Source organism: Entelurus aequoreus, linkage group LG05 (genome assembly GCF_033978785.1).
Source record: "Entelurus aequoreus isolate RoL-2023_Sb linkage group LG05, RoL_Eaeq_v1.1, whole genome shotgun sequence".
In the NCBI taxonomy this organism is placed as follows: Eukaryota; Metazoa; Chordata; class Actinopteri; order Syngnathiformes; family Syngnathidae; genus Entelurus; species Entelurus aequoreus.
The window spans coordinates 80,463,714-80,490,749 of record NC_084735.1 but is presented as its reverse complement, the minus strand read 5'-3'; the positions used below and the strand labels follow the sequence as shown (position 1 = coordinate 80,490,749).

Sequence of the window (27,036 nt, the reverse complement as noted above, 5' to 3'; positions counted from 1 at the left end):
CACCTATGTAGATATTGCACCAAAAACCAGACATATGAGCTAGAATAGTCATTTACCACATTAGCAATGTATAGAGTGTATTTATTTAAAGTTAAGACTAGTTTAAATGTATCTTCATTGTAAAGTACAGTGCTTTTCCTTCAAAAATAAGGATATTTCAATGTGACCCCAAACTTTTGAAAGGTAGTGTGTATATAGTTACTTTACATGCAATTGCTTTTCGATTAAATTTTTTTAGTAACCCCTGCTTTAGAAACTGTGCCTGGATCAGAGAGAAAATTAAAAAGTCACTCCTACACTTTCAATTACTATATCAACATTAGCATTCATTTACTTGCAAACCCGCCTCGTCTAATTAAAGTGATTCATTTGCGTTAATGAAGAAATCCTGTATTATCCGTATGTTGCTTTTCATTAATTCTCGCCGCGTGTCCGTCCAGCACTTGAAGTCGACGTATCAATTTTTGATGACGCATACATGCCGAGAGAATTTTAATAGACGCGTGTGGCAACCGGAGCGGAGACGTACAGGCGGCTGTTAGCGTGAGCTGTGTCGCCCGGAGGGAAGAGAAGCTTTTTAAATACCTCTTCATCAGCCCGTAACATGAAGCTTCTTCATTATTCACAGTCCTCTTTTAGACCTTTAACATCTTCCGTCTGACCAAAAGACTCACAGAATGCTTACGTCTCATTTTTAAGGCTAATATAGAACAATTCACTCATGTGTTACTAACACAAAGATGCCGGCGCCATGCGTTGTCGTCAAAAAAACATTTTTAAGGCTCAGATCCCACATCAGGGCAAGAAAAAACCTAACCCTATAGGATATAATGAGAATGACGTCCCCAACTGATGCACAGATGAGTGGTCCACCCCGGGTCCTGACTTTGAACAGCTAGCGCTTCATATGTGGTCACCTAATAAACGTTCTACGCAGGAGAGGGGGACAGAGCAGAAAAGAGACGGCAGATCAACTGGTCTAAAAGGGGGGTCTGTTCAAAGGCTAGCGTATACAAATGAGTTTTAAGATGGGACTTAAATACATCTACTCATGTTAATTAGATTCCAATTTGAATTCTATATTCGCACCATAGGATCAGCATCCTATTTTATTCATTTTTTGAATACTCTTCTTTTTTGGCACTTATTGGACTACATGTACACACAGGTACTAAGTTTTGCGTCATTTTTATGTGTACAAGTGTATTAGTATTACAATTAAGTTCCTTGAATCCTGGAATTAGCTATCCTGTCTGTTTAATCGGTTAGTTGTTAGCTAGCTATCCTGTTTGTTTTTTTATAGTTGGAAGTAGTTTTGTAGTTAACCAAAAAGTGATTGTTTGCAAGCTAGCTTGTTTGTTTGGTTGCTACCAGGTTAGTTTTTATAATTAGCTTGAATTATTGTTTGCCTATATATGGAGTATTCTATGGTAGAATATCCCATCTCTTACACCGAAATCCTGTCTCACTCGAAGAAACTGAAAAGTATATTCATTAAGAAGACATTAACCTTTTTAAGCTACCCGGTAGTTTGTTTTTTCTCATTTCTAAGCTACCTCGCTACCATTTTTGTTTGTGTCGTTAGTTTGCGAGCCGGTTTTTATTTGTGTATATTTGGTTTGTTAGCTTGTTTTTCTCACATTTTGATTAAATCTATCAATCAATCAAAGTTTATTTATCCAGCCCTTAATCACAAGCTAACCTGTCTGTTTAATCAGTTAGTTGTTAGCCAGCTATCCTGTTTGTTTGTTTAGTTAGAAGTAGTTACCCTGTTTGCTTTTGTAGTTGGCAAAAAAAAGTGATTGTTTGCAAGCTAGCCTGTTTGTTTGGTTGCTACCAAGTTAGCTTTTATAATAAGCTTGACTTATTGTTTGTCTATATATATACCGAAATCTTATCTGACTAGAAGAAACTGAAAAGTATATTCAGTAAGAAGACATGAACCTTTTTAAGCTTGTTTGTTTTTTTAATTTCTAAGCCAGCTCGCTACCATTTTCATTTGTGTCGTTAGTTTGCGAGCCTGTTTGTATTTGTGTATATTTGAATTGTTAGCCTGTTTATTTTCTCACATTTTGATTCAATCAATCAATCAATCAATCAAAGTGAATTTATATAGCCCTTAATCACAAGCTAACCTGTCTGTTTAATCAGTTAGTTGTTAGCTAGCTATCCTGTTTGTTTGTTTGTTTAGTTAGAAGTAGTTACCCTGTTTGCTTTTGTAGTTGGCAAAAAAAGTGGTTGTTTCCAAGCTAGCCTGTTTGTTTGGTTGCTACCAAGTTAGCTTTTATAATAAGCTTGACTTATTGTTTGTCTATATACATACCGAAATCTTATCTGACTAGAAGAAACTGAAAAGTATATTCATTAAGAAGACATGAACCTTTTTAAGCTTGTTTGTTTTTTTAATTTCTAAGCCAGCTCGCTACCATTTTCATTTGTGTCGTTAGTTTGCGAGCCTGTTTGTATTTGTGTATATTTGGATTGTTAGCCTGTTTATTTTCTCACATTTTGATTCAATCAATCAATCAATCATCCAATCAATCAAAGTGAATTTATATAGCCCTTAATCACAAGCTAACCTGTCTGTTTAATCAGTTAGTTGTTAGCTAGCTATCCTGTTTGTTTGTTTGTTTGTTTGTTTGTTTGTTTGTTTGTTTAGTTAGGAGTAGTTACCCTGTTTGCTTTTGTAGTTGGCAAAAAAAGTGATTGTTTGCAAGCTAGCCTGTTTGTTTGGTTGCTACCAAGTTAGCTTTTATAATTAGCTTGAATTATTGTTTGTCTATGTATATATACCGAAATCTTATCTGACTAGAAGAAACTGAAAAGTATATTCATTAAGAAGACATGAACCTTTTTAAGCTCGTTTGTTTTTTCTAATTTCTAAGCCAGCTCGCTACCATTTTTGTTTGTGTCGTTAGTTTGCGAGCCTGTTTGTATTTGTGTATATTTGGATTGTTAGCCTGTTTATTTTCTCACATTTTGATTCAATCAATCAATCAATCAATCAAAGTGAATTTATATAGCCCTTAATCACAAGCTAACCTGTCTGTTTAATCAGTTAGTTGTTAGCTAGCTATCCTGTTTGTTTGTTTGTTTGTTTAGTTAGGAGTAGTTACCCTGTTTGCTTTTGTAGTTGGCAAAAAAAGTGATTGTTTGCAAGCTAGCCTGTTTGTTTGGTTGCTACCAAGTTAGCTTTTATAATTAGCTTGAATTATTGTTTGTCTATATATATATACTGAAATCTTATCTGACTAGAAGAAACTGAAAAGTATATTCATTAAGAAGACATGAACCTTTTTAAGCTCGTTTGTTTTTTCTCATTTCTAAGCTAGCTCGCTACCATTTTCGTTTGTGTTGTTAGTTTGCGAGCCTGTTTGTATTTGTGTATATTTGGATTGTTAGCCTGTTTATTTTCTCACATTTTGATTCAATCAATCAATCAATCAATCAATCAAAGTGTATTTATCCAGCCCTTAATCACAAGCTAACCTGTCCGTTTAATCGGGTAGGTATTAGCTAGCTATCCTGTTTGTTTGTTTGTTTAGTTAGAAGTAGTTAACCTGTTTGCTTTTGTAGTTGGCAAAAAAAGTGATTGTTTGCAAGCTAGCCTGTTTGTTTGGTTGCTACCAAGTTAGCTTTTATAATTAGCTTGAATTATTGTTTGTCTGTATATATATACCGAAATCTTATCTGACTAGAAGAAACTGAAAAGTATATTCATTAAGAAGACATTAACCTTTTTAAGCTCGTTTGTTTTTTGGAATTTCTAAGCCAGCTCGCTACCATTTTCGTTTGTGTCGTTAGTTTGCGAGCCTGTTTGTATTTGTGTATATTTGGATTGTTAGCCTGTTTATTTTCTCACATTTTGATTAAATCAATCAATCAATCAATCAAAGTGTATTTATCCAGCCCTTAATCACAAGCTAACCTGTCTGTTTAATCGGGTAGGTATTAGCTAGCTATCCTTTTTGTTTGTTTGTTTAGTTAGAAGTAGTTACCCTGTTTGCTTTTGTAGTTGGCAAAAAAAGTGATTGTTTGCAAGCTAGCCTGTTTGTTTGGTTGCTACCAAGTTAGCTTTTATAATTAGCTTGACTTATTGTTTGTCTATATATATATACACCGAAATCTTATCTGACTAGAAGAAACTTAAAAGAATATTTATTAAGAAGACATTAACATTTTTAAGTTTGTTTGTTTTTTCTCATTTCTAAGCCAGCTCGCTACCATTTTTGTTTGTGTCATTAGTTTGTGAGCCTGTTTGTGTTTGTGTATATTTGGATTGTTAGCCTGTTTATTTTCTCACATTTTGATTCAATCAATCAATCAATCAATCAAAGTGAATTTATATAGCCCTTAATCACAAGCTAACCTGTCTGTTTAATCAGTTAGTTGTTAGCTAGCTATCCTGTTTGTTTGTTTAGTTAGAAGTAGTTACCCTGTTTGCTTTTGTAGTTGGCAAAAAAAGTGGTTGTTTGCAAGCTAGCCTGTTTGTTTGGTTGCTACCAAGTTAGCTTTTATAATTAGCTTGAATTATTGTTCGTCTTATCTGACTAGAAGAATCTGAAAAGTATATTCATTAAGAGGACATGAACCTTTTTGAGCTGGTTTGTTTTTTCTCATTTCCAAGCCAGCTCGCTACCATTTTTGTTTGCGTCGTTAGTTTGCGAGCCTGTTTGTGTTTTTGTATATTTTGGTTTGTTCGCCTATTTATTTTCTCACGTTTTGATTCAGGTTCTACTGCAACGGAGCAAGAAGTAGCCCATTAACTAACACACTGACAGAAAGACGAATCAAAAGTTCACATTTGTGTTCACTGCATCTCATTTTTCTAACAGAACAAAGTATTTCCCTCTTTCCAGGGAAGTGCTTACTCAGCATAGTGTTGATGCAAACGTGGAGTGACTGCCAAGAGTCGCATTCACAATTATTTTTTCCTGTCTCTTACCTCGCAGAGCCAGGACAGAAACATTGTTGTGCGAAGCCACGCCAGGGTGTCCTCCCTCCTCTTGAAGAATATCCAGTTCACCTACGCGGGACAGTACCTGTGCACCGCCAGCAACTCCATCGGCCAGGACAACCAGCACGTGTACCTGGAGGTCCGCTGTAAGTGCTCCTGGACTTAAGATCTTGTTTTTTCTAAACAGGATTCCTATTGTTTGTTTGTATTTGTTTATTTGAAGGACAACGTGCAGTCATTTTAAGAAAATGGCTGCACCAGATTTAGCACCTTGCTCGTTTCCGTCTGTAGTCCTTTTATGGAGCGTTTAACATCCACAATTAAAATTTACACAGGATTGAACGTACGCAACGATATTAAAATGACATAATGATAAGCAATTTAAAATACGAGTACAATGCATAGAGCAGGGGTGTCAAATTAGTTTTCATTGAGGGCCACGTCGCAGTTGTGGTTGCCCTCAGAGGGCCGTTTTTTAAAAAATGGGTAATATATGAATATACATGTACAGTCGCGATCAAAAGTGTACATACACTTGTAAAGAACATAATGTCATGGCTGTCTTGAGTTTCCAATCATTTCTACAACTCTTAGTTTGTTGTGATAGAGTGATTGGAGCACATACTTGTTGGTCACAAAAAACATTCATGAAGTTTGGTTCTTTTACGAATTTATTATGGATCTACTGAAATTGTGAGCAAATCTGCTGGGTCAAAAGTATACATACAGAAATGTTAATATTTGGTTACATGTCCCTTGGCAAGTTTCACTGCAATAAGTCGCTTTTGGTAGCCATCCACAAGCTACTGGCAAGCTTCTGGTTGAAGTTTTGACTAGATTGCACAGTACAGTATATATTCCGTACAATTAACCACTAAATGGTAACACCCGAATAAGTTTTTCAACTTGTTTAAGTCGGGGTCCACGTTAATCAATTCATGGTAAATTTTGTCCACTCCTCTTGACAAAATTGGTGCAGATCAGCTAAATGTGTTGGTTTTCTGACATGGACTTGTTTCTTCAGCACGTTTAAGTCCGGACTTTGGGAAGGCCATTCTAAAACCTTCATTCTAGCTTGATTTAGCCATTCCTTTACCACTTTTGACGTGTGTTTGGGGGTCATTGTCCTGTTGGAACACCCAACTGCGCCCAAGACCCAACCTCCGGGCTGATGATTTTAGGTTGTCCTGAAGAATTTGGAGGTAATCCTCCTTTTTCATTGTCCCATTTAAAGCACCAGTTCCATTGGCAGGAAAACAGGCCCAGAGCATAATACTACCACCACCATGCTTGACGGTGGGAATGGTGTTCCTGGGATTAAAGGCCTCACCTTTTCTCCCCCAAACATATTGCTGAGTATTGTGGCCAAACAGCTACATTTTTGTTTCATCTGACATCACATGGACAAAGATAAGACCTTCTGGAGGAAAGTTCTGTGTATGTAAACATTTTATCGTGACTGTATATATATAATACATTAACAATATATCTACAACTGGTAGCTCAGTCACCATAATTTTACAGTAAAAGCAGTGGGGATTTTTTTTACAGCATATAAAATAATTTAATAAATGGAAAGGAATTGGAAAAAAATACCACTGTTATTAGCGGTGAAATTCAAGCAACAGAGCTGCCAGTTTGTTTGTTTTTACCATAAAATCCTGTTGTTTTAATGTTTGTTTGTTTTTTTTGTTTTTACGTTTTAGTGTCTTACTGTATGTGGAAAAAAAATAGTACCAAAGTTGATTTTATGGTAAAAAAACTATACCGTAAAATCTGTTGTCAATTTTACAATCTACAATTTGATTGATAATTTGTTTTGAAATCATAAGTCAAGCAGATATTTAAGTACAGTATTTATCTTTATTTTAACAAAAAAAATATCATATTTTGATTTTGATAATATTGAATGTTAAAAGATGTGCAGTTGCATGCAGTACATGATTTTTAATGTCAAAAGGGAAAGAACAAATACATTTAGTAAGAAAAGATTAAGCATTTTATTAACTCATATTATTTCCAGGCTTTCGCGGGCCACATAAAATAATGATTCGGCCCCCGGGCCTTGAGTTTGAAACCCGTGACATAAAGGGTATGCGAGTTACAAATCAGTAGGCGGTCAAGTTACAGTATTTTATCAGCTTCATTTAAAGCAGGGGTGTCGAACGTACGGTCCGATCAGGCCCGCAGACAGGTTTTATCCGGCCTGCGGGATGAGTTTGCTAAGTATAAAATTAACCTGAAATTTGTGAATGAAAGAAACAGCTGTTCTAAATGTGTCCACTGGATGTCGCAATAGCAATTATTTGTCCAAAATAAACCACATGATGTCAGTACATCAGTCGAGGAAAATGATCCAGCTACATAAATAACATCCTGTAATTTGATTTTGATATAATTTTTTTATCTTGATAAATTGAAAATTAACAGCAATGAGTGATGACTGATGAACATTATCACATAATGTATTCAGAAAATATAAATAACGACAAAGATAGAATACTATTAACCGTAACATGTAAGTGTAAAAATGATTTGTACATTTTGAGAATGTGCTTGTTCTTTTTTTAAACAAAGAAAACAATCTGACGTTGTCTTTATTTTTAAGTTATCGTGCCGTGATTTTACCAGTCCGGCCCACTTGGAAGTAGATTTTTCTCCATGTGGCCCCCGATCTAAAATGAGTTTGACACCCCTGATTTAAAGTGCTAGTACATGTTAGCCAAAGCACGTACCAATCACGGTCTTCAACAAATCCTCTGAAAATATTCAGGGATTATATCTGTTTGCTTTTAATTCAACATCTTTAAGCGAGATCTTTTTTTGATTTTGAATGAAACCCAAGCTCAAAGATAGATCACGAGTACCCTGTTCCGTTTTCAGCATGAGATCAGTCTATTTGTGCATTCCATTTACCTCGGAAGCTAAAGACTTTTCAGCGTTCCAGTTATAAATGTGGCCACATCTACTTAAGCTATTCTTGCGTTTGCCTTGTTTGAATATAAACAACTTCTGGACAAATACGCGCTCTTTCTGCAACCTTCAAACACGGTCGGTGAAAAAGAAACAAAAAGATGCCATTTTTACCTTCTATTTTTACATTACGTATTACATTACCGTGTATATACGTCCAACAATACATTGGATATGGGTGAATTTGTGCGACAAAAACTAGTCAGGAGTGCTCAAAAGGTATATTACTGAAGCTTCTATTATTGTTCAGCCATCTTTGAAAGCCAACTCGGGGGTGGTGAGGACTTTTCGAGGAAGAAATCCGACATCAGGGGGCAAACTATTTGAAAACCAACCCATCTGATCTTGGAAATGCCGACTTCCCAGTACCAATGTAACGCAGCAACAATCAGTTTGGAAACTTTCAGGGATTATTGGTCAACATCAAATCAGGCATCCTATTGATTTTGATCTCTACCCAACATAAGATTTCCCCCAGGTAGCCGACGTTAAAGATTAGCCAACTACGGGCAAATAAAGTTAAATCCGAACGTTTAAATCAGTATCTTGTTCTGGTTTATCAGTACAGCATTCGCAGTCGACAACTAATCTTTCTGAAGCGTTCAGGGTTTACTGGCCAACATCAAGACGGCCCCAATACTTAAGGTGAAACATGTGTTCCAGTGTTGTAATAAACCAAGCAAAATCGTCAAGCCATCCTCTTAAAACTGTCAAGAACAGTTGTTCAACATCAAAGCAAGCATCGTATTGATTTGGATCTTTGTCCGACACGAGTCCCCAGGTATTAGTGAACTACTGGTAGAGGAAGATCAGTTTGAAAGTATAGATCAGTGTAGTACCTTGTTTTGTTCCATCCATTTATCATTCAGAATCCTCAACCATTGTTTTCCAAACAAAAAATCTAACACAAAATGACCCCAGACAGTTGAGATCCAGGTAACTGTCTAGCTCGGACTCCTAGAACACACAATTTTCATTGCAATATCCATCACTTCTTTCATATTTCAATTGTTCAACACAAAGCTTGCTGGTGAATTCCGCAATAATAATTTAGGATATCTGGGAAAGATTTACTTTCTTTGCAGAGTGCTACGGACCCACTGTTGCGGCCCATCATAGCATCAGTTCTGGTGGAGATCAGCTCGAAGACTGGTAGTTTTGTCTTGCTAACAAATCCCATTAAAACATTTAAAATATCCTTACCTCTTATGTAAATGGCAAAATACTGAGTAGGTCCTCTAAACACACAATTGTGCCACATCCATCAATGGGATGGGAATTGATTTTAAAAAAAAATTCTGGTTCCAATTCCACTTTCAATTCTGCTTTTCGATTCGGTTCCTTAACAGTTCTCTTATCGATTCCTTTTTAGGAAAAAAAGAGAAATAGGATAGATTAGCATCAATTTTGTTTAGTTTATGCTAGGTTCACACCAACAGCGCTTTGACGGCGCTTTAAAGCGGCATGCAAAGCGGCGTTAAAGCGTAACAAAGCCTGATTAAAGCGTGAGGGTCGTAATGGATCGTGGGAAAGCTTGTAGTGAAGCGGGACATGCGGGAAGTTCGCCAAAAATTTTTAAACGGTTTAAAAAAATTCTGCACTTTGTCAAGAATGGAATAAAGCGCAGAGAGCGTATCAAAGCGTGACAAAGCCTGACAAAGCTCAGCAAAGCTTGACTCAAAGCGTAGGAAAGCTTAACAGATCTTGGTTCAAAGCGCAATAGGAAGTGACTGTGATATTGACTAGTGACATTGAAACTTTATGTAAAACCAACACAGGATTACAAATCCATTCTCTTTTGCATCATTGCCTTTTTTATACGACGATCATTGTTTCTGTACTTCTGCTGTTTGATGTTGCAGTTTGACATTACTGTCTATCATTTTTCTGTATGAAAATGTTAATAATAAAGAGAATATGTTACGTTTAAAAGAAATGCCTTTTATTAATGTCAACTAGCATAAGAAATGAAAGATAGATATTTATTAAGATGACAAAGAAATAAAAGAAATGAAGATATAAAACATAATATAACGGAAAAAAAAGAGAAATTGAAAAAATAAATGAATATAAAAAATGTGTGGAAAACAGTATACTAGTTTTTCACATTTTTTTCTTATTTTTGTTGTAACAATGCACAACAGAGCTTGATAATCGTGTCAGAGCCTGATTTAAAGCGTCAGGATCGCATCAAAGCGTAATAAAGTTCAATAAAGCGTAATAAAACGTATCAAAGCATGATTTAAAGCGTATCAAAGCGGCATCAAATCGTGAGGAACGGTAACAAAGCGGCAACTAATTCGTATCAGAGCGTATCAGAGCGTATCAAAGCATAACATTACTTCGGAGATCGGGATATTCGTGGAAAAATTGACAAAAATGACGGCGCTTTGCTCGCCGCTTTAAAGCGCGGCAAGCGCCGTTGGTGTGAACCAGGCATTAAAGGTAACATGGCCTTACATAGCATACAGCAGGGGTCGGCAACCCAAAACATTGAAAAAGCCATATTGGACCAAAAAATAGAAAAATAAATCTGTCTGGAGCCACAAAAAACTAAAAGCCTTATATAAGCGTTATAATGAAGGCAACACATGATGTAAGTGTCTAGCTATATTAGCCTACTATCAAAATGACTTTAAAAGTCTTATATAAGTGTTATAATGAAGGCAACACATGATGTAAGTGTCTAGCTATATTAGCCTACTATCAAAATGACTTTAAAAGCCTTATATAAGCGTTATAATGAAGGCAACACATGATGTAAGTGTCTAGCTACATTAGCCTACTATCAAAATGACTTTAAAAGTCTTATATACGTGTTATAATGAAGGCAACACATGATGCAAGTGTCTATATTAGCTATATTATATATTCCTCAACAGCCTTTGGATAGCTTTAGGAATTATTGGTCAGTATCAAAGCAGGAGCCCTTTTGGTTTTGGATGGCATTAAAACATACATTACCCACAGAAAACTGACCAGATTGGAACAATATCATGTTCCTTTCAGCATTCTACTAGCCCAGGGGTCAGCAACCTGCTGCTCTAGAGCCACATGCAGCTCTAGAGCCTCCTGGTGGCCTCCTGGTGGCTCCTTGGAGCTTTTTTAAAAATGTATGGAAATGGGGAAAAAATGGGGTGAAAATGTTTTTTGTTGTAGTATGGTTTCTGTAGGAGGATAAAGATGACACAATCCTTCCTAAATGTTAGAAAGCCCACTGTTTGATAGGTTTGTGTTTAGGCTTCACTGACGAGAGTATTTGGCCAGCGCCGTTTTGTCCTACTAATTTCAGCTGCTCTTGAACTCACCGCTGTATGGACTGTGACTCAACAGTTTGTTTACATGTAAAACTTTCTCCGACGCTGCCACAGAAAGACGTGTTTTATGCCACTCCTTTTTTTAATCGCATTTTGTCCACCAAACGTTTTCTGCAGTGCCTGAATGCACAAAGGTGAGCTTTGTTGATGTTGATGATCAGGCATAGTTGGTCACTGCATGACTGCAAGCTAATCGATGCTAACATGCTATTTAGGCTAGCTGTACGTACATAATGCATCACTATGCCTCGTTTGTAGGTATATCTGAGCTCATGTAATTACCTTTACTTATGTCCTCTGTATATTTAGTGTATTTTTCCATGTTTCATGACACATTATCTGTATATACACTACCGTTCAAAAGTTTGGGGTCACATTGAAATGTCCTTATTTTTGAAGGAAAAGCACTGTACTTTTCAATGAAGATAACTTTAAACTAGTCTTGACTTTAAAGAAATACACTCTATACATTGCTACTGTGGTAAATGACTATTCTAGCTGCAAATGTCTGGTTTTTGGTGCAATATCTACATAGGTGTATAGAGGCCCATTTCCAGCAACTATCACTCCAGTGTTCTAATGGTACAATGTGTTTGCTCATTGGCTCAGAAGGCTAATTGATGATTAGAAAACCCTTGTGCAATCATGTTCACACATCTGAAAACAGTTTAGCTCATTACAGAAGCTACAAAACTGACCTTCCTTTGAGCAGATTGAGTTTCTGGAGCATCACATTTGTGGGGTCAATTAAACAGCCAGAAAAAGAGAACTTTCATCTGAAACTCGACAGTCTATTCTTGTTCTTAGAAATGAAGGCTATTCCACAAAATTGTATGGGTGACCCCAAACTTTTGAACGGTAGTGTAATATTGGCTACATTTCTGATAGTTGTTAGTGTGCCATGTTGTTCCAGACCACAGCAAACTTACCCAGCTTGCAAAGATTGTAATAATTAGAAGAAGACGGCATGTTGTTTCCTTTAACTTGGACACACACATCTATACCTTTGGCCATTCTACGACAGTCATTTCCAGGAGTTATCTCACCTTTCTGAGAAGTTTTACTAATGTTTTCCAATGTTGTAAAAATGTGCAGAATAAATTCAACATTTCTGTCAACAAAGATTTGCTTCAGCCTGCGACACATAGTCATTTTGATAGTAGGCTAATATAGCTAATTAGCCACTCATGAGTTGCCATCATTATAACACTCCAGACCGATTACTTTTTTGTATTTGTGGTCCAATATGGCTCTTTCAACATTTTGGGTTGCCCACACCCGTACTAGCCATTATACTGAAGTAGTATTCTTCAAGCTTTCAGGTTTGATGATCAGCCTTTGCCAATGCGAGATCCCTATTGCTATTTCATTCCGGAGGCTTAGAGAAAGCCGGCCTCATAAAGCCACAACCTATGTCTAAAACACCTACATTGGCTTTACCACAAATACTCATAGAAATAGAAATTCTCCAACTGTGAAACATCATCAGTTTGGAATCTTCCGGGCTGAGCTACCTCAAATAGAGTTTGACAGCATCCAGACAACTTTTCTGGCCTCCTTCTCGTCCATTGTTGTTTGCTCACCGTAGGCAGACAAATCAATAGAACTCAGCGAGCTCAACAGAGCGTTTCTTCTCGGTCAGGAGGAGCGCTCCAACCTGCTGGTCTTTTTTTTAATTGAAACTTAAGCTCACCTCGCAGCTGACGAGCATGTCAAACGTTTTCCTTTCAGGCATTACGTACTGGCTGTCGTCACTCGGGGAAACGAATAGAGGAACACAAACGGAGGCATTTGACTGCCTTCTGCTGAGCTTTAATGAACAATAATTCATGGAGAATTTTCCAAATGAATTGTCACACTGCGAAGCATAACAAACACCGCTGGATGTCTTTGGCGAGGCAAGAAAGCGCATTAACAGACTCCGCATGGTCACGTTCAGCTTACGCAACTGCACTCCGATTCTGGTATTTTCACACAAAGCTGAATTTTTTTTTGCCTGAGGATATTTATTTTTTTTCTTCGAGATTTGCGGTTAACAAGCGTCATTGTTTTAGATGCTCCAAAGATTCTGGGCTCGGTGACGACGTACACGTGGGAGGGAAACCCGGCCAACCTCAGCTGTGTGGTGGAAGCCCACCCGGCGGCTTCTGTGACTTGGTTCCGTGACGGCCTTCAGCTGCCCAGCTCCAACGCCACCAATGTGAAGATCCACAACACGCGGAGCGTCAGCTACCTGGAGGTACGACGCTAACCTTAAACAAACTGACTGTTTTGTTGCCTTTCAGCAGCGATGTAGTCTGTTTTTTTTTTTTTTAGGTTTCTCCTGAATCCCAGAGCGACTTTGGAAGCTACAACTGCACGGCCAACAATGTGATGGGCACAGAGTACAAGGAGTTCCTCCTCATCCAAGCAGGTTTGTTTGTTTTTTTTATACTTGAGAGCAAGTTTTTAAACACCATTTACTTCCTTATTATGTTTTTTTCACATTTAAAACACATCCTTTGGTCTACATGTGATGTTTGGTCTAAATCAGGGGTGTCAAACGTAAGGCCCGTGGGCCGGATCAGGCCCGTGAACAGGTTTTATCCGGCCCGTGGGATGAGTTTACTAAGTATAAAAATTAGCCGAAATTTTTGAATGAAAGAGACTGCTGTTTTAATTGTGTCCACTAGATGTCACAATAGCAATTATTTGTGTCTTTCTAGATTATGCTACATATGTAAAAAAATATAAAAAAATATACCACACGATGTAAGCAAACTACATAAATAACATCCGGTAATTTAATTTTTATATTATTTTTTTAATAATAATAATAATAATAGATTTTATTTGTAAAAAGCACTTTACATTGAGTAAACAACCTCAAAGTGCTACAGTGTATTTAAAAAATAAAATAAAATAAATAAATAAATTAGAAAAAATAAAAACATAATAAAAAATAAATAAAAACTAGAACAGCCAAATAGCTAAAACTAGTATGCATATATCTAAAAAAAAAAATAAGGCTTTTTTAAAAAGAAGGGTTTTTAAGCCTTTTTTAAAAGCATCCACAGTCTGTGGTGCCCTCAGGTGGTCAGGGAGAGCGTTCCACAGACTGGGAGCAGCGTAGCAGAACGCCCGGTCTCCCATTGTTCACTGAAGTTGTCTTTATTTTTAAGTTATCGTGCCGTGATTTTACCGGTCCGGCCCACTTGGGAGTAGATTTTTCTCCATGTGGCCCCCCATCTAAAATGAGTTTGACACCCCTGGTCTAAATGGTAAATGGGTCGTACTTTTCTACCTTTTTAAGGAACTCAAAGCGCTTTGACACTATTTTCCACATTCACCCATTCACACACACACATTCACACACTGATGAGCTCTCATGCACGGCGCTAACCAGGCCCATCAGGAGCAAGGGTGAAGTGTCTTGCTCAAGGACACAACGGACGTGACTAGGATGGTAGAAGGTGGGGATTGAACCAGTAACCCTCAGATTGCTGGCCCGGCCACTCTCCCAACTTCGCCACGCCGTCTTGCATAGATTACCGTATTTTCCGGACTATAAGGTGCACTGAAAATCTTTTTTTTTTCCTCAAAACTCGACAGAGCGCCTTATGTACACCTAATGTAAAGAGCTTACCCACCTTGGAGTAGGGGGTAGCGGGGGGTGTATATTGTAGCGTCCCGGAAGAGTTAGTGCTGCAAGGGGTTCTGGGTATTTGTTCTGTTGTGTTTATGTTCTGTTACGGTGCGGATGTTCTCCCGAAATATGTTTGTCATTCTTGTTTGGTGTGGGTTCACATTGTGGCGCATATTTGTAACAGTGTTAAAGTTGTTTATACGGATACCCTCAGTGTGACCTGTATGGCTGTTGACCAAGTATGCTTTGCATTCACTTGTGTGTGTGAAAAGCCCTAGATATTATGTGACTGGGCCGGCACGCAAAGGAAGTGCCTTTAAGGTTTATTGGCGCTCTGTACTTCTCCCTACGTCCGTGTACCACTCCGTACAGCGGCGTTTTAAAAATTCATACATTTTACTTTTTGAAACCGATACCGATCATTTTGAAACTGATACCGATCATTTCCGATATTACATTTTAAAGCATTTATCGGCCGATAATATCGGCAGTGCGATATTATCGGACATCCCTAATCTTTACTACACCATAGTTAAAAATATTTTTTATATTTATAGTAATCACAACAATATTAACAAAGATTAATAATATTCACCAGCCGAATCTTCGATAAATGATTAAATTGTGAGAGAAAAAGAAGAAAGAATTACATGTAGTCATACAGTGTGATGATGGCGAGAATGAGTCACGCGTACTAGTGTGCTGTATTGTGGGCGATGTGTACCAATGCATATATGCATATACTGTATGTATATGTGCTTGTTTATGTATGCATGCATGTTTATCACCGAGAATGTGTGGAAGGCGCATCCAACCCCTCTTTTCACTAAGTGATTGATGCCATTTACACCCCTAGTTGACTGTGCAGTGTATGCATTAATTTATTTGTTTCCACACCTACATTTCTCTATAATATTGCACCTACCGTATTTCCTTGAATTGCCGCCGGGAATATAGTATTCGCCTGCCTAGAATTACAGCCGGGTCAAACTCGTTTCGCAAAATAATTAGCGCATGCTTGGCACTTCCGCCGGGTCAAATTTGAGTCATTAAATTTACCATGGAGGATTACATATCTAAAATAAAACAGTTTTCTAAACTGGACTTTCAATCGAAGCAGGAGGTAATAATTAAAGGAATATCTCCAGAGACTTTTAAAACTGAAGAAAGATGAGGAAGACTGCCTTTGATCAGAAGCAGCTGCACATGGACATCATTTATAAGTAAAAGTAAGACCTTAATAAAGTTGTTTTTATTAAATGTGCTTTTCATGATAAGGTAAGCGCTGAAGTTAAAAGAGGTTTTAAAATAATTAGCGCATGCTTGCCCATCCCGCATGCTTTTGGTAAGCGCAGGAGTGAGAAGAGGTTTTAAATTAATTAGCGCCCCGGCGGCTATTCAAGGAAATACGGTAAATATAATATGAAGACAGTACTTTTTCATTTAAAAATGCAAAAAATCTGTGGAGTCTATTCCGTTAAATCAGCTGTACACATACGAGCACATACTGTATGCATACGTACAGTACACCGTATTCACATTTAATCAAACATTTATTAACGTCGTCCCCCGCACGGCACACTGACAAAGCTTAACCTATTGTTACTATAACAATCTACAAGGTTAATACAGTTCGCTTCTCTTTCTTCCCCTCCATGTATCTGCTTTCCTTTGTATTTCAAGTTATCATTACATATATGTACAAGTTTGGACCCCAGTGTTCTATTGTTTGCAAGCAAGGTTAAAATGTAAATGCAATTATCTGCCAATGTGTTCACAGTGGTCCATGTTCCTCTATACAACAGGAGCACTCTTGTGTTTTTTGTAATTTCCTGCACAAATGCTTGTCTCCCATGTTTTGAACTGAACTATGGTGTCATTCCCAGGCCGGATTTGGCCCTCGGGGCCGCCACTTGAATAGCACCTACAGCTTGTATAGCAGTATAGACTGACTAGCCACTGACTGAACGCAGAGGCGTTATCGTCTGAATAGCTGACAACACGTGAGAGTACGAAGATAGTTTTGCAAGTATGGTGGTGTCTGAGGGTGCACGAGTGCTACCGGCACCGGTCAATTACCTTCCGTACAACAGGGATGTCAAAAGTAATTTCGTCGTTGGCCACAATGCATTTACGGCTGCCTCAACGGGCCACTTGTAATTGTGAAACCGTATAAATATATTGGCCCTTTATTTTGATTATTATTATATTATACGCCAACATACCGATGAAAAAATGGCTTTGCAAACTTGAGTCAAAGTGACAAACAGATTCAATAGGAAGGGGGTTTATTTGGCCCCATTTGTCACGGGTTACCCGACACATGAAACGTGACAAAATTGAGGGAGGGGGGGTGCACTATCCACTCTTCTGTCAGTTGCTATGTAGAGAGGTGCTCCCTGTCATTTTAAAAATAAAAGCTGTACAATGACTACTTCCACATTTTAAAGGATGCTGTACTTTGCAATCCTGCAAGCATTTGTTTTGTCCGTGTCCCTCGACTTCAAAGTTACCTTGTGTGTCGCAGAGGTGCCGTCTTCGCCGGAGATCCAGCAGGTGGAGCCTTTCTCCAGCTCGGCCGTGGTGGAGTTTGACGAGCCCGACTCCTTCGGCGGAGTGCCCATCATCAAGTACCTTCTGGTGTGGCGCAAGCAGAGGCACCACGACTGGACCACCATGGAGTACGATGCCACTGAGGGTGAGTCGCACGTCCTCGCCCGACCACGAGGGGGCGCTTGGTTTCGGTCAATATGTAGGTTACAACTATAGAGAGTAGTAGTGAAATGTGTACAAAATAGCGTCAGGATTTTGTACAATGGCACAATGGCTTCAGGGTTGTCAAACGGACAGCCCGCGGACCGGATCAGGTCCGTGGCCCGGATCAGGTCCGCGAACAGGTTTTATCCGGCCCCCAGGATGAGTTTGCTCAGTACAAAAACGAGCTGAAATTTTTGAATGAAAGAAACAGCTGTTCTAAATGTGTCCACTAGATGTCGCAATAGCAAATCTTTGTATCTTTGTAGATGATGCTACCTATGTAAAGCGAAAAAAAATAAACTACATGATGTTAGTGCACCAGTCGAGGAAAATGAGCAAATTACCTAAATAACATCCTGTAATTGGATTTTGGTATTATTATTTTTTATCTTGATAGATTGAAAATGAACACCAATGAGTTGACTGATGAACATTTTCACATAATTTATTTAGAAAGTATAAATAACGACAAACAAAGATAGAATACTATTATTCGCAACATATAGGGGTAAAAAAACAACAACATTATGATTTGTACATTTTCAGAACGTGCTTGTTCTATTTCTAAACAAAGAAAACAATCTGAAGTTGTCTTTGTTTTTAAGTTATCGTGGGAGTAGATTTTTCTCCATGTGGCCCCCGATCTAAAATGAGTTTGACACCCCTGGATTGCCCCATCTGGACTTTTATTAATTTTCATTTAGTAAAAGTAAACATGTTGGGCTATAGGTATACGTGCAACAAGTTAGTGCGAAATGTCCTAAAAAACGTATTTTTAAAATCATTTCTTGGAAACATTTTTAATAATTAAGATTTGCGATACCAATTAAGCTAGGAGCTAGCAGGTACACAACAACTGAGCACACAATAGCACAGTAAGTGTGCTTAATTGACAATAAGCCAGTCTAAAACCTATTTGTCAATATCATTTAATATTTATAGTTGCATCTTACTTACAAAAACAAAGTATCCAGCATCCAAATGTGGGCGTTTTACTCAACTTACTGCGTCATAAGCTTAACTTAATGAATTATTGTGGCCACTAGGTGTCGCCAAAAAAACCCAAAAAAACAATTACCACTCCACTTCAACTTAAAGACAGCAAAAGCCCATTCCAAATAGTTAATAATAAATAGGTTAGTGTTTCTCTGCTTGACTAATTTCACTTGATCAAGCCTTTTCAAACATTTCACACCAGAAAATAATAAAAGAGTCTATGATTCAGGCTGTTGTCGTATCAGATGACTGTCGGTATCGGCCGATAATCAAGGCGGCAATATCGGTGTCATGTCGGAAGTGGAAAAACTGTATCGCCACACCCCTATTAGCAGGATTACACCCAAAAAAAACACTTAGGCGCCTAACTGTATGTTTTTTAAAAGGGTGGTACAAGGGGCCAAAGTAAAAAGCCATCCAATTATCAAGCACATTCTGTTTTGCTTTCTTTTTTTCTTCTTAAAATGTCCACAAGCTATTCCATTTCACATTGTGCTGGTTTATCAGTGAATAATGCATGACTTCTGCAGAAATTGAGGCAAGTGCAGGAATTGCGATTTAATTTGGTGCTCAAATTAAAATACGTTTCTGTTTTTTTGCACTTGAGTCAGTGCTATTTTGGTTGTGTAATCATTGTAATATAATTAAGTAGTATAATAAGTTTAAAATGAGGTCAGGAAATTAAGGATGGACACCGAATCTGGTACCCACCGATTCACGTAAAATCAAATGGTGCCATGTTTCCGTATCTGGTTTGCTCGTGAGGTCACGTCTGGTTGCCGACTCAATCGGCTCTTCGCACTTCTGCACTTGGCAATCACTCCAGCAGCACTGAGAGCGGTATCAGCCAAACAAAATTACCTGTAGGTAATTTAGCAATTTCCAATGCCAACAAAGCAAATTGACTCAAAAACGCTCCAACGTAAGTAAAGTCAGGCTCCACTTTTCCAAAGATACCCTAGCTTGATGCTAATATACGTTGGCTTTGCTATTGACACGCTAATTATTAGGATTAGTGATTTTACATGGCGATTTCAACACCTCCAAATTTGTTAATGAAAACTGCAAGTAAGATGCACGTTACAATCAAACGCCTGGTGCGTAATAAGTGCCATACTTACATTATTACCACTTTATAGGGCGCAACAAAAAACACACCATAAACTATACACTACTGCCGTCTTGGACTTTCAACTGTAATTGCAACTTAATGTAGTACTTGCAAATGAGACTCAAAAAACAACTTGATAGCAGGTACCATTTTTAATGTTGCTATAAAAAAATAGTTTAAATGTTAAAAACAATTATATTTCTTAACACACATAAAAGTAGCAAAAATTGGTACCGCTGAAAATTGGTATCAATTCCCAAATACTACCAGGAAACGTTGACGTATCGGTTCAAATGTGAACAGTACCTATCCCTATAGGAAATACATATCTGGTGCCTCGCTTGATGCCAATATAAGTAGGCTTTGCTATTGACAAGCTACTTAGTAGCATTAGTGATTTTACATGGCGATTTCAACACCTCCAAATTTGTTAATGAAAACTGCAAGTAAGATGCACGTTACAATCAAACGCCTGGTGCGTAATAAGTGCCATACTTACATTATTACCACTTTATAGAGCGCAACAAAAAACACACCATAAACTATATACTACTGCCGTCTTGGACTTTCAACTGTAATTGCAACTTAATGTAGTACTTGCAAATGAGACTCAAAAAACAACTTGATAGCAATTACCATTTTTAATGTTGCTATAAAAAAAATAATTTAAATGTTAAAAATAATTATATTTATTAACACACATAAAAGTAGCGAAATTTGGTACCGCTGAAAATTGGTATCGATTCCCAAATACTACCAGGAAATGTTGACGTATCTGTTCAAATGTGAACAGTACCTATCCCTATAGGAAATACATATCTGGTGCCTCGCTTGATGCCAATATAAGTAGGCTTTGCTATTGACACGCTACTTAGTAGCATTAGTGATTTTACATGGCGATTTCAACACCTCCAAATTCGTTAATGAAAACTGCAAGTAAGATGCACGTTACAATAAAAAAGCTGGTGCGTAATAAGTACTATACTTACATTATTACCACTTTATAGGGCGCAACAAAGAACACCATAAACTATATACTACTGCCGTCTTGGACTTTCGACGGTAATTGCAACTTAATGTAACATTTGCAAATGAGACTCAAAAAACAACTTGACAGCGGTTACCATTATCAGCTATTTTTTTAATATTGCTATAAAAAAAATAATGTAATTGTTAAAAACAATTCATATTTATTAACACACACAAAAGTAGCAAAAATAGGTACCGCTGAAAATTGGTATCGATTCCCAAATTAAAGTTAAGACCACTGATAGTCACACACACACTAGGTGTGGTGAAATTACCCTCGGCATTTGACCCATCCCCTTGTTCACCCCCTGGGAGGTGAGGGGAGCAGTGAGCAGCAGCGGTGGCCACGCCCGGGAATCATTTTTGGTGATTTAACCCCCAATTCCAACCCTTGATGCTGAGTGCCAAGCAGGGAGGCAACGGGTGCCATTTTTATAGTCTTTGGTATGACTCGGCCGGGGTTTGAACTCACGACTGTCACGACGGGGGGTTCGCAGCTTGCTGCGAGGTTTGTTCTCCCAGGATGCAAACGGCGTGCAGGTAAAAACATGATTTAATTCTCAAAACTCAAAAAGGTACAAAAACGGAAAACAAGGCGAAAGCACAGCGCGCTGATCATCAGCACTTGGAGTTAAAGTAAATACTTAGCATAGACTAAGGACATAGAGAACTTATGAAACTGTGGCATGAAATAAACACGACTTACGTAGTCCGGGCATGAGACAAACAATGACGCCAGGGCGACTGTCTCTAGATTGGAAACAGGAGCGCGTCCCGAACACCAGAGGCAGGTGAAAATCATGAGTCGCCATGGTAACTAAAACAAACAAGGGTGCACAAAAACAGGAACAAGTGGAGTCTAAAACTAACAGAACATAACAAAAACATGATTCGGACCACGGATCATGACAACGACCTACCGATACACTCTAACCACAAGGCCACTGAGCAAATACCAGAAGTCGCTACTGTATCGGTTCAAATATGCACAGTACCTATCCCTATAGGAAATACATATCTAGTCCTGGGTTAATTTCAATGTATTTCTAATACAGCAAGCATGCAATTGTTTGTTTGTTGCATTTTTTTATGAACTTCAACTTGATATTATGGCAATACATGATGAGTTGTAGTGTTTTTGGGAAGGAACCAAAAATAAAACTCTCCCCTCTTTCAACCCTGTTTGTCATATGTCAACTTTCTGTAGATATGTAGACAAAAATTTATTATTTCTAGTCCCCCCCCCCTCGTCTTTCCTAAATCTTCGACGCGAGGGAAGTAAGGGCAGATAACACTTGAGCTATCACCGGGCGCTAATCCAAACATGACAGCGCTGCAGCAGACGTCTGGCCAACAACAGCGAGGCTGAGATGACAGTCGGCTCAAGGCCTCCAGATAATAGCCCCCGTCCCCGCCGAGGCGCGGAGGCTCTCACATATCTGCCTGCTTCCTGTCCTGCTTGCCGCATGGGGCGTATCTGTCAGCGCCTTGACAGGCTGGCTGCCGTCAGCTCGCGGGCCTGAGAGCCACCTGTCATGTAAAAAGATGCACTAAGCAAAAAAAAACCAAAAAAAACACAAGTACTCTAAGGACTGTGTGTTGTATTGTACTGTATGGTATACTATACCGCTAACATGTATTCCTTCAATATTAGGTCAGCTCCCGAAAGCCGCCTTGAATTCAATTAAAGGCCTACTGAAATGAAATGTTCTTATTTAAACGGGGATAGCAGATCCATTCTATGTGTCATACTTGATCATTTTGCGATATTGCCATATTTTTGCTGAAAGGATTTAGTAGAGAACATTGACGATAAAGTTCGCAACTTTTGGTAGCTGATAAAAAAAGCCTTGCCTGTACCGGAAGTAGCGTGACGTCACAGGTTGTGGAGCGCCTCACATTTCCCCATCGTTTACACCAGCAGCGAGAGCGATTCGGACCGAGAAAGCGACGATTACCCCATTAATTTGAGCGAGGATGAAAGATTTGTGGATGAGGAACGTAAGAGTGAAGGACTAGAGTGCAGTGCAGGACGTATCTTTTTTCGCTCTGACCGTAACTTAGGTACAAGGGCCCATTGGATTCCACACTTTCTCCTTTTTCTATTGTGGATCACGGATTTGTATTTTAAACCACCTCGGATACTATATCCTCTTGAAAATGAGAGTCGAGAACGCAAAATGGACATTCACAGTGACTTTTATCTCCACGACAATACATCGGCGAAGCACTTTAGCTACGGAGCTAACGTGATAGCATTGTGCTTAAATGCAGATAGAAACAAAAGAAACAAGCCCCTGACTGGAAGGATAGACAGAAGATCAACAATACTACCAAACCCTGGACCTGTAACCACACGGTTAATGCTGTACCGCCGGGCGAAGCCTAGCAATGCTGTTGCTAACGATGCCATTGAAGCTAACTTAGCTACGTGACCTCGACAGAGCTATGCTAAAAACATTAGCTATCCACCTACGCCCGCCCTCATCTGCTCATCAACACCCGTGCTCACCTGCGTTGCAGCGATCGACGGCGCGACGAAGGACTTCACCCGATCATCGATGCGGTCGGCGACTAGCGTCGGATAGCGCGTCTGCTATCCTCAAAGTCCTCCTGGTTGTGTTGCTGCAGCCAGCCGCTAATACACCGATCCCACCTACAGCTTTCTTCTTTGCAGTCTCCATTGTTCATTAAACAAATTGCAAAAGATTCACCAACACAGATGTCCAGAATACTGTGGAATTTTGCGATGAAAACAGAGCTTTTTGTATTGGGATACAATGTGTCCCAATACTTCCGCTTCAACGATTGACGTCACGCGCATACGTCATCATACCTAGACGTTTTCAACCGGAAGTTTCCCGGGAAATTTAAAATTGCACTTTATAAGTTAACCCGGTCGTATTGGCATGTGTTGCAATGTTAAGATTTCATCATTGATATATAAACTATCAGACTGCGTGGTCGGTAGTAGTGGCTTTCAGTAGGCCTTTAACATTGCAGTAGTTTAAATGTGACCAAGAGTAGATTACATCATACAAACGTAATACGCTCCGTGGACGAATGCAAAAAAATAAATAAAAATGCAAGACCTGGTGTCCTTTCCCCATTAGTTATTTTTAGTTGCTAGGAACGCTGATTGCACACACCTGCCTCTGAATGGTGATCAGTACAATGTCGCTGATCACAATCAGAGGGCTTTATGTAGTTTTGTACTGCTGTTCACGTCTCATATTAGCTATACACTGCAGTTTACGTTTCATGATTTTGCTCATGCTATGCGTAGAGATTTGCATTTGTGTACATGATTTTCCCAGCGGCACGACTCCGTCCTTTTGCCTGCTTAAAGGATTACATACTTTTCTTACCTGCAAGCCTTTTCCTGCCTCCGCATTTTGGTATCACCAACACCACCCCCATGCCAGGACGTGATACCTGGATTTCCTTGAATTGTAGTCACATCCTACTGTATTTCCATTAATTAGTAACACCCGTTAAAAGAATCAAGTACACAATTACCGTATTTTCCGGACTATAAGGCGCACTTAAAATCCTTTTTTTCCTCAAAACTTGACAGTGCGCCTAATGTACGAAATAATCCTGGTTTTGTTTACCGACCTCGAAGCTATTTTATTTGGTACATGGTGAAATGTTAAGTGTGACCAGTAGATGGCAGTCAAACATAAGAGATACTGCACGTGTAGACTGCAATATGATGGAAGTCACACACAAGAGATACGTGTAGACTGCAATATGACTCAAATAAACAACACCAACATTTTATATGTTCCATTGATAATATAGAACATTACACACGCCGTTAAAAAAATCAATCAAAATGTTTTAGTACGACTTTGGTAAGCAATGAAACCGCACCGCTTGATGGATTGTACTGAGCTTCAACATACGAGTATTATTATGGTGTGTGGTATAAGGTAAGACATATTATCTGGCGTTTTGTTTCGCAATATTATGCAAAAGCGACTTTTCTTACCTTCTGGTACCTGCTGATCTGTATTTGGGATCTGCATAAGTCCTGAAAATGTCCGCGCGTCCAAAGCCGTAGTCGATAAGCCTCTTCTTTTTCTCCATCTTCTTGTTATGGGACATTCATCCTCCGCTGTTGCCATTTCTAACATAAAGTAGTGTAAAGTTCTTACTTATTTGTGTCAGTAAACTCGCCATGAAAGCGCTAAAACATACCGGTGTAGTGAGTTCACATTATTCCCCCAAGGAACTTTAGTTATTAGAGCGTTCCGGTAGGACATTTTTTCACGGGACACATTTCCGGCGTTGTTATTGCAATAGTGAGCCACGGATGAGGAAATGCTGCTCCGTTATTGATTTAAGTAAAGTCTGAATGTCATTAAAACAGTTAGCTCAATCTTTTCCTGAAAAATTGCACGCGCCCGCCTTTGTAGTCCGTGCCGAATAGCTTCTTCTTTTTCTCTATCTTCTTGTTATTGGACATTCATCCTCCGCTGTTGCCATTTCTAATATAAAGTAGTGTAAAGTTCTTACTTATATATGTCAGTAAACTCGCCATGAAAGCGCTAAAACATACCGGTGTAGTGAGTTTATATTATTCACCCGAGGAAATTTAGTTATTAGAGTTCGGGTCGGACGGTTTTTCACGGGACACATCTCCGGTGTGGTTGTTTCCGGATGAGGAGATGCTGCTCCGTTATTGATTGAAGTAAAGTCTGAATGTCATTAAAACAGTTAGCTCCATCTTTTGACACTTCTTCCACTCCCGTCCTTGCACGCTACACCGCTACAACAAAGAGGACGAAGGTGAGCCACATAAGCTTGATGGATTGTCGGCGCATTAAACATACGAGTATTATTATGGTGTGTGTATATGGTAAGACATATTATCTTGCATTTTGTTTCGCAATATTATGCAAAGGCAACTTTCCTTACCTTCTGGTACCTGCTGATCTGTATTTGGGATCTGCATAAATCCTGAAAAATTGCGTGAGTCCGCCTTTGTAGTCCGTGCCGACACCGTAGTCGATGAGCTTTTTCTTTGTATCTATCTTCTTGTTATGGGACATTCATCCTCCGATGTTGCCATTTCTAATATAAAGTAGTGTAAAGTTCTTACTTATATCTGTCAGTAAACTCGCCATGAAAGCGCTAAAACATACCGGTGTAGTGAGTTTAAATTATTCACCCAAGGAACTTTAAGTTACTAGAGAGTTCCGGTCGGACGGTTTTTCACGGGACACACCTTGTTGTTGTTTCCGGATGAGAAGATGCTGCTCCGTGTTTGATTGAAGTAAAGTCTGAATGTCAATAAAACAGTTAGCGCCATCTTTTGACACTTCTTCCACTCCCGTCCTTGCACGCTACACCGCTACAACAAAGAGGACGAAGGTGAGCCACGTAAATAAGACCGCCCCCAAAACGGCACATCCGGAAGCGTCTGTCAGAAAGCGGCTTGAAGATGATCTGTAAAACATCATCTATGCAACATTTTGACCAAAGAACCACCATTACATGTTATGTAGACCACAAGGAAGTGTTTTACATTTAGCAAAAAATTATAATAATATGACTCCTTTAATGTGCCCTATAATCCGGTGCACCTTATATATGAAAAAAGATCGAAAATAGACCATTCTTCGGCAGTGCGCACTATGGTCCGGAAAATACAGTAGTTTATTTGTGTACAATTATACCAACAAATATGAGTGTTAGGTTTTTGAAATGTTTTTAGTGGAGACAGCATTTGCAGTCTAAGACAAAATGTGTACAAAGGTGTGATATACAGTACCACAAATAGCACATAATGAGGTTCTGCAGGGATTATACTGTAAACGCAACTTCATATGTCAGCAAAAATGCCATCATGGAGCCACATAGCACACAGAAAGTCATCCTTAAGGGACCTGGCTTTGTTCTGGAGAGCAAGCAGGTGTTCCTGTTCCTGCTGGATGTTTCCACACAAAGCGTGGCTGCCATCGCATGTTTGAAAGAAGTACTGCCAAGTCCCTCGCAGGCCCCCAACATTCGGTGCAACAATATCAATCAGATTGAGCGTTACCGTCTTGACGTCTGGATTGTGCAGATGTACCTAATGTTGTGTCCTGTGAGGGTCTACTGAAAATACATTCAGATTTAACAATCGTTAAAATTAAAAATGTTGTTTTGCCCCGAGGCCAAACCGTTGACTGTGTTTAATATTCCGCTCAGAGACACGACTTGACTGGAATGCACAATATGACTGGTGCTAAGTGTTTGTGTACTACTTGTTCATATGATCCAA

At 38.8% G+C, this 27,036-nt stretch overlaps 2 protein-coding genes across 3 annotated transcripts in view; both read left to right on the top strand.

Annotated features, from left to right (window-relative positions):
- Positions 1-27,036, top strand: part of LOC133651091 (neural cell adhesion molecule 1-like) — an 881,445-nt gene that overhangs the window by 240,947 nt on the left and 613,462 nt on the right. The window lies entirely within an intron of this gene.
- The window catches only part of LOC133649970 (neural cell adhesion molecule 1-like), a 616,992-nt gene that overhangs the window by 584,961 nt on the left and 4,995 nt on the right, over positions 1-27,036 (top strand). The window contains exons 10-13 of the mRNA XM_062046685.1: positions 4,953-5,103; positions 13,302-13,486; positions 13,564-13,660; positions 17,400-17,570. Coding sequence (XP_061902669.1) covers positions 4,953-5,103; positions 13,302-13,486; positions 13,564-13,660; positions 17,400-17,570 — 604 coding nt within the window. The remainder of the gene's footprint in view (positions 1-4,952; positions 5,104-13,301; positions 13,487-13,563; positions 13,661-17,399; positions 17,571-27,036) is intronic.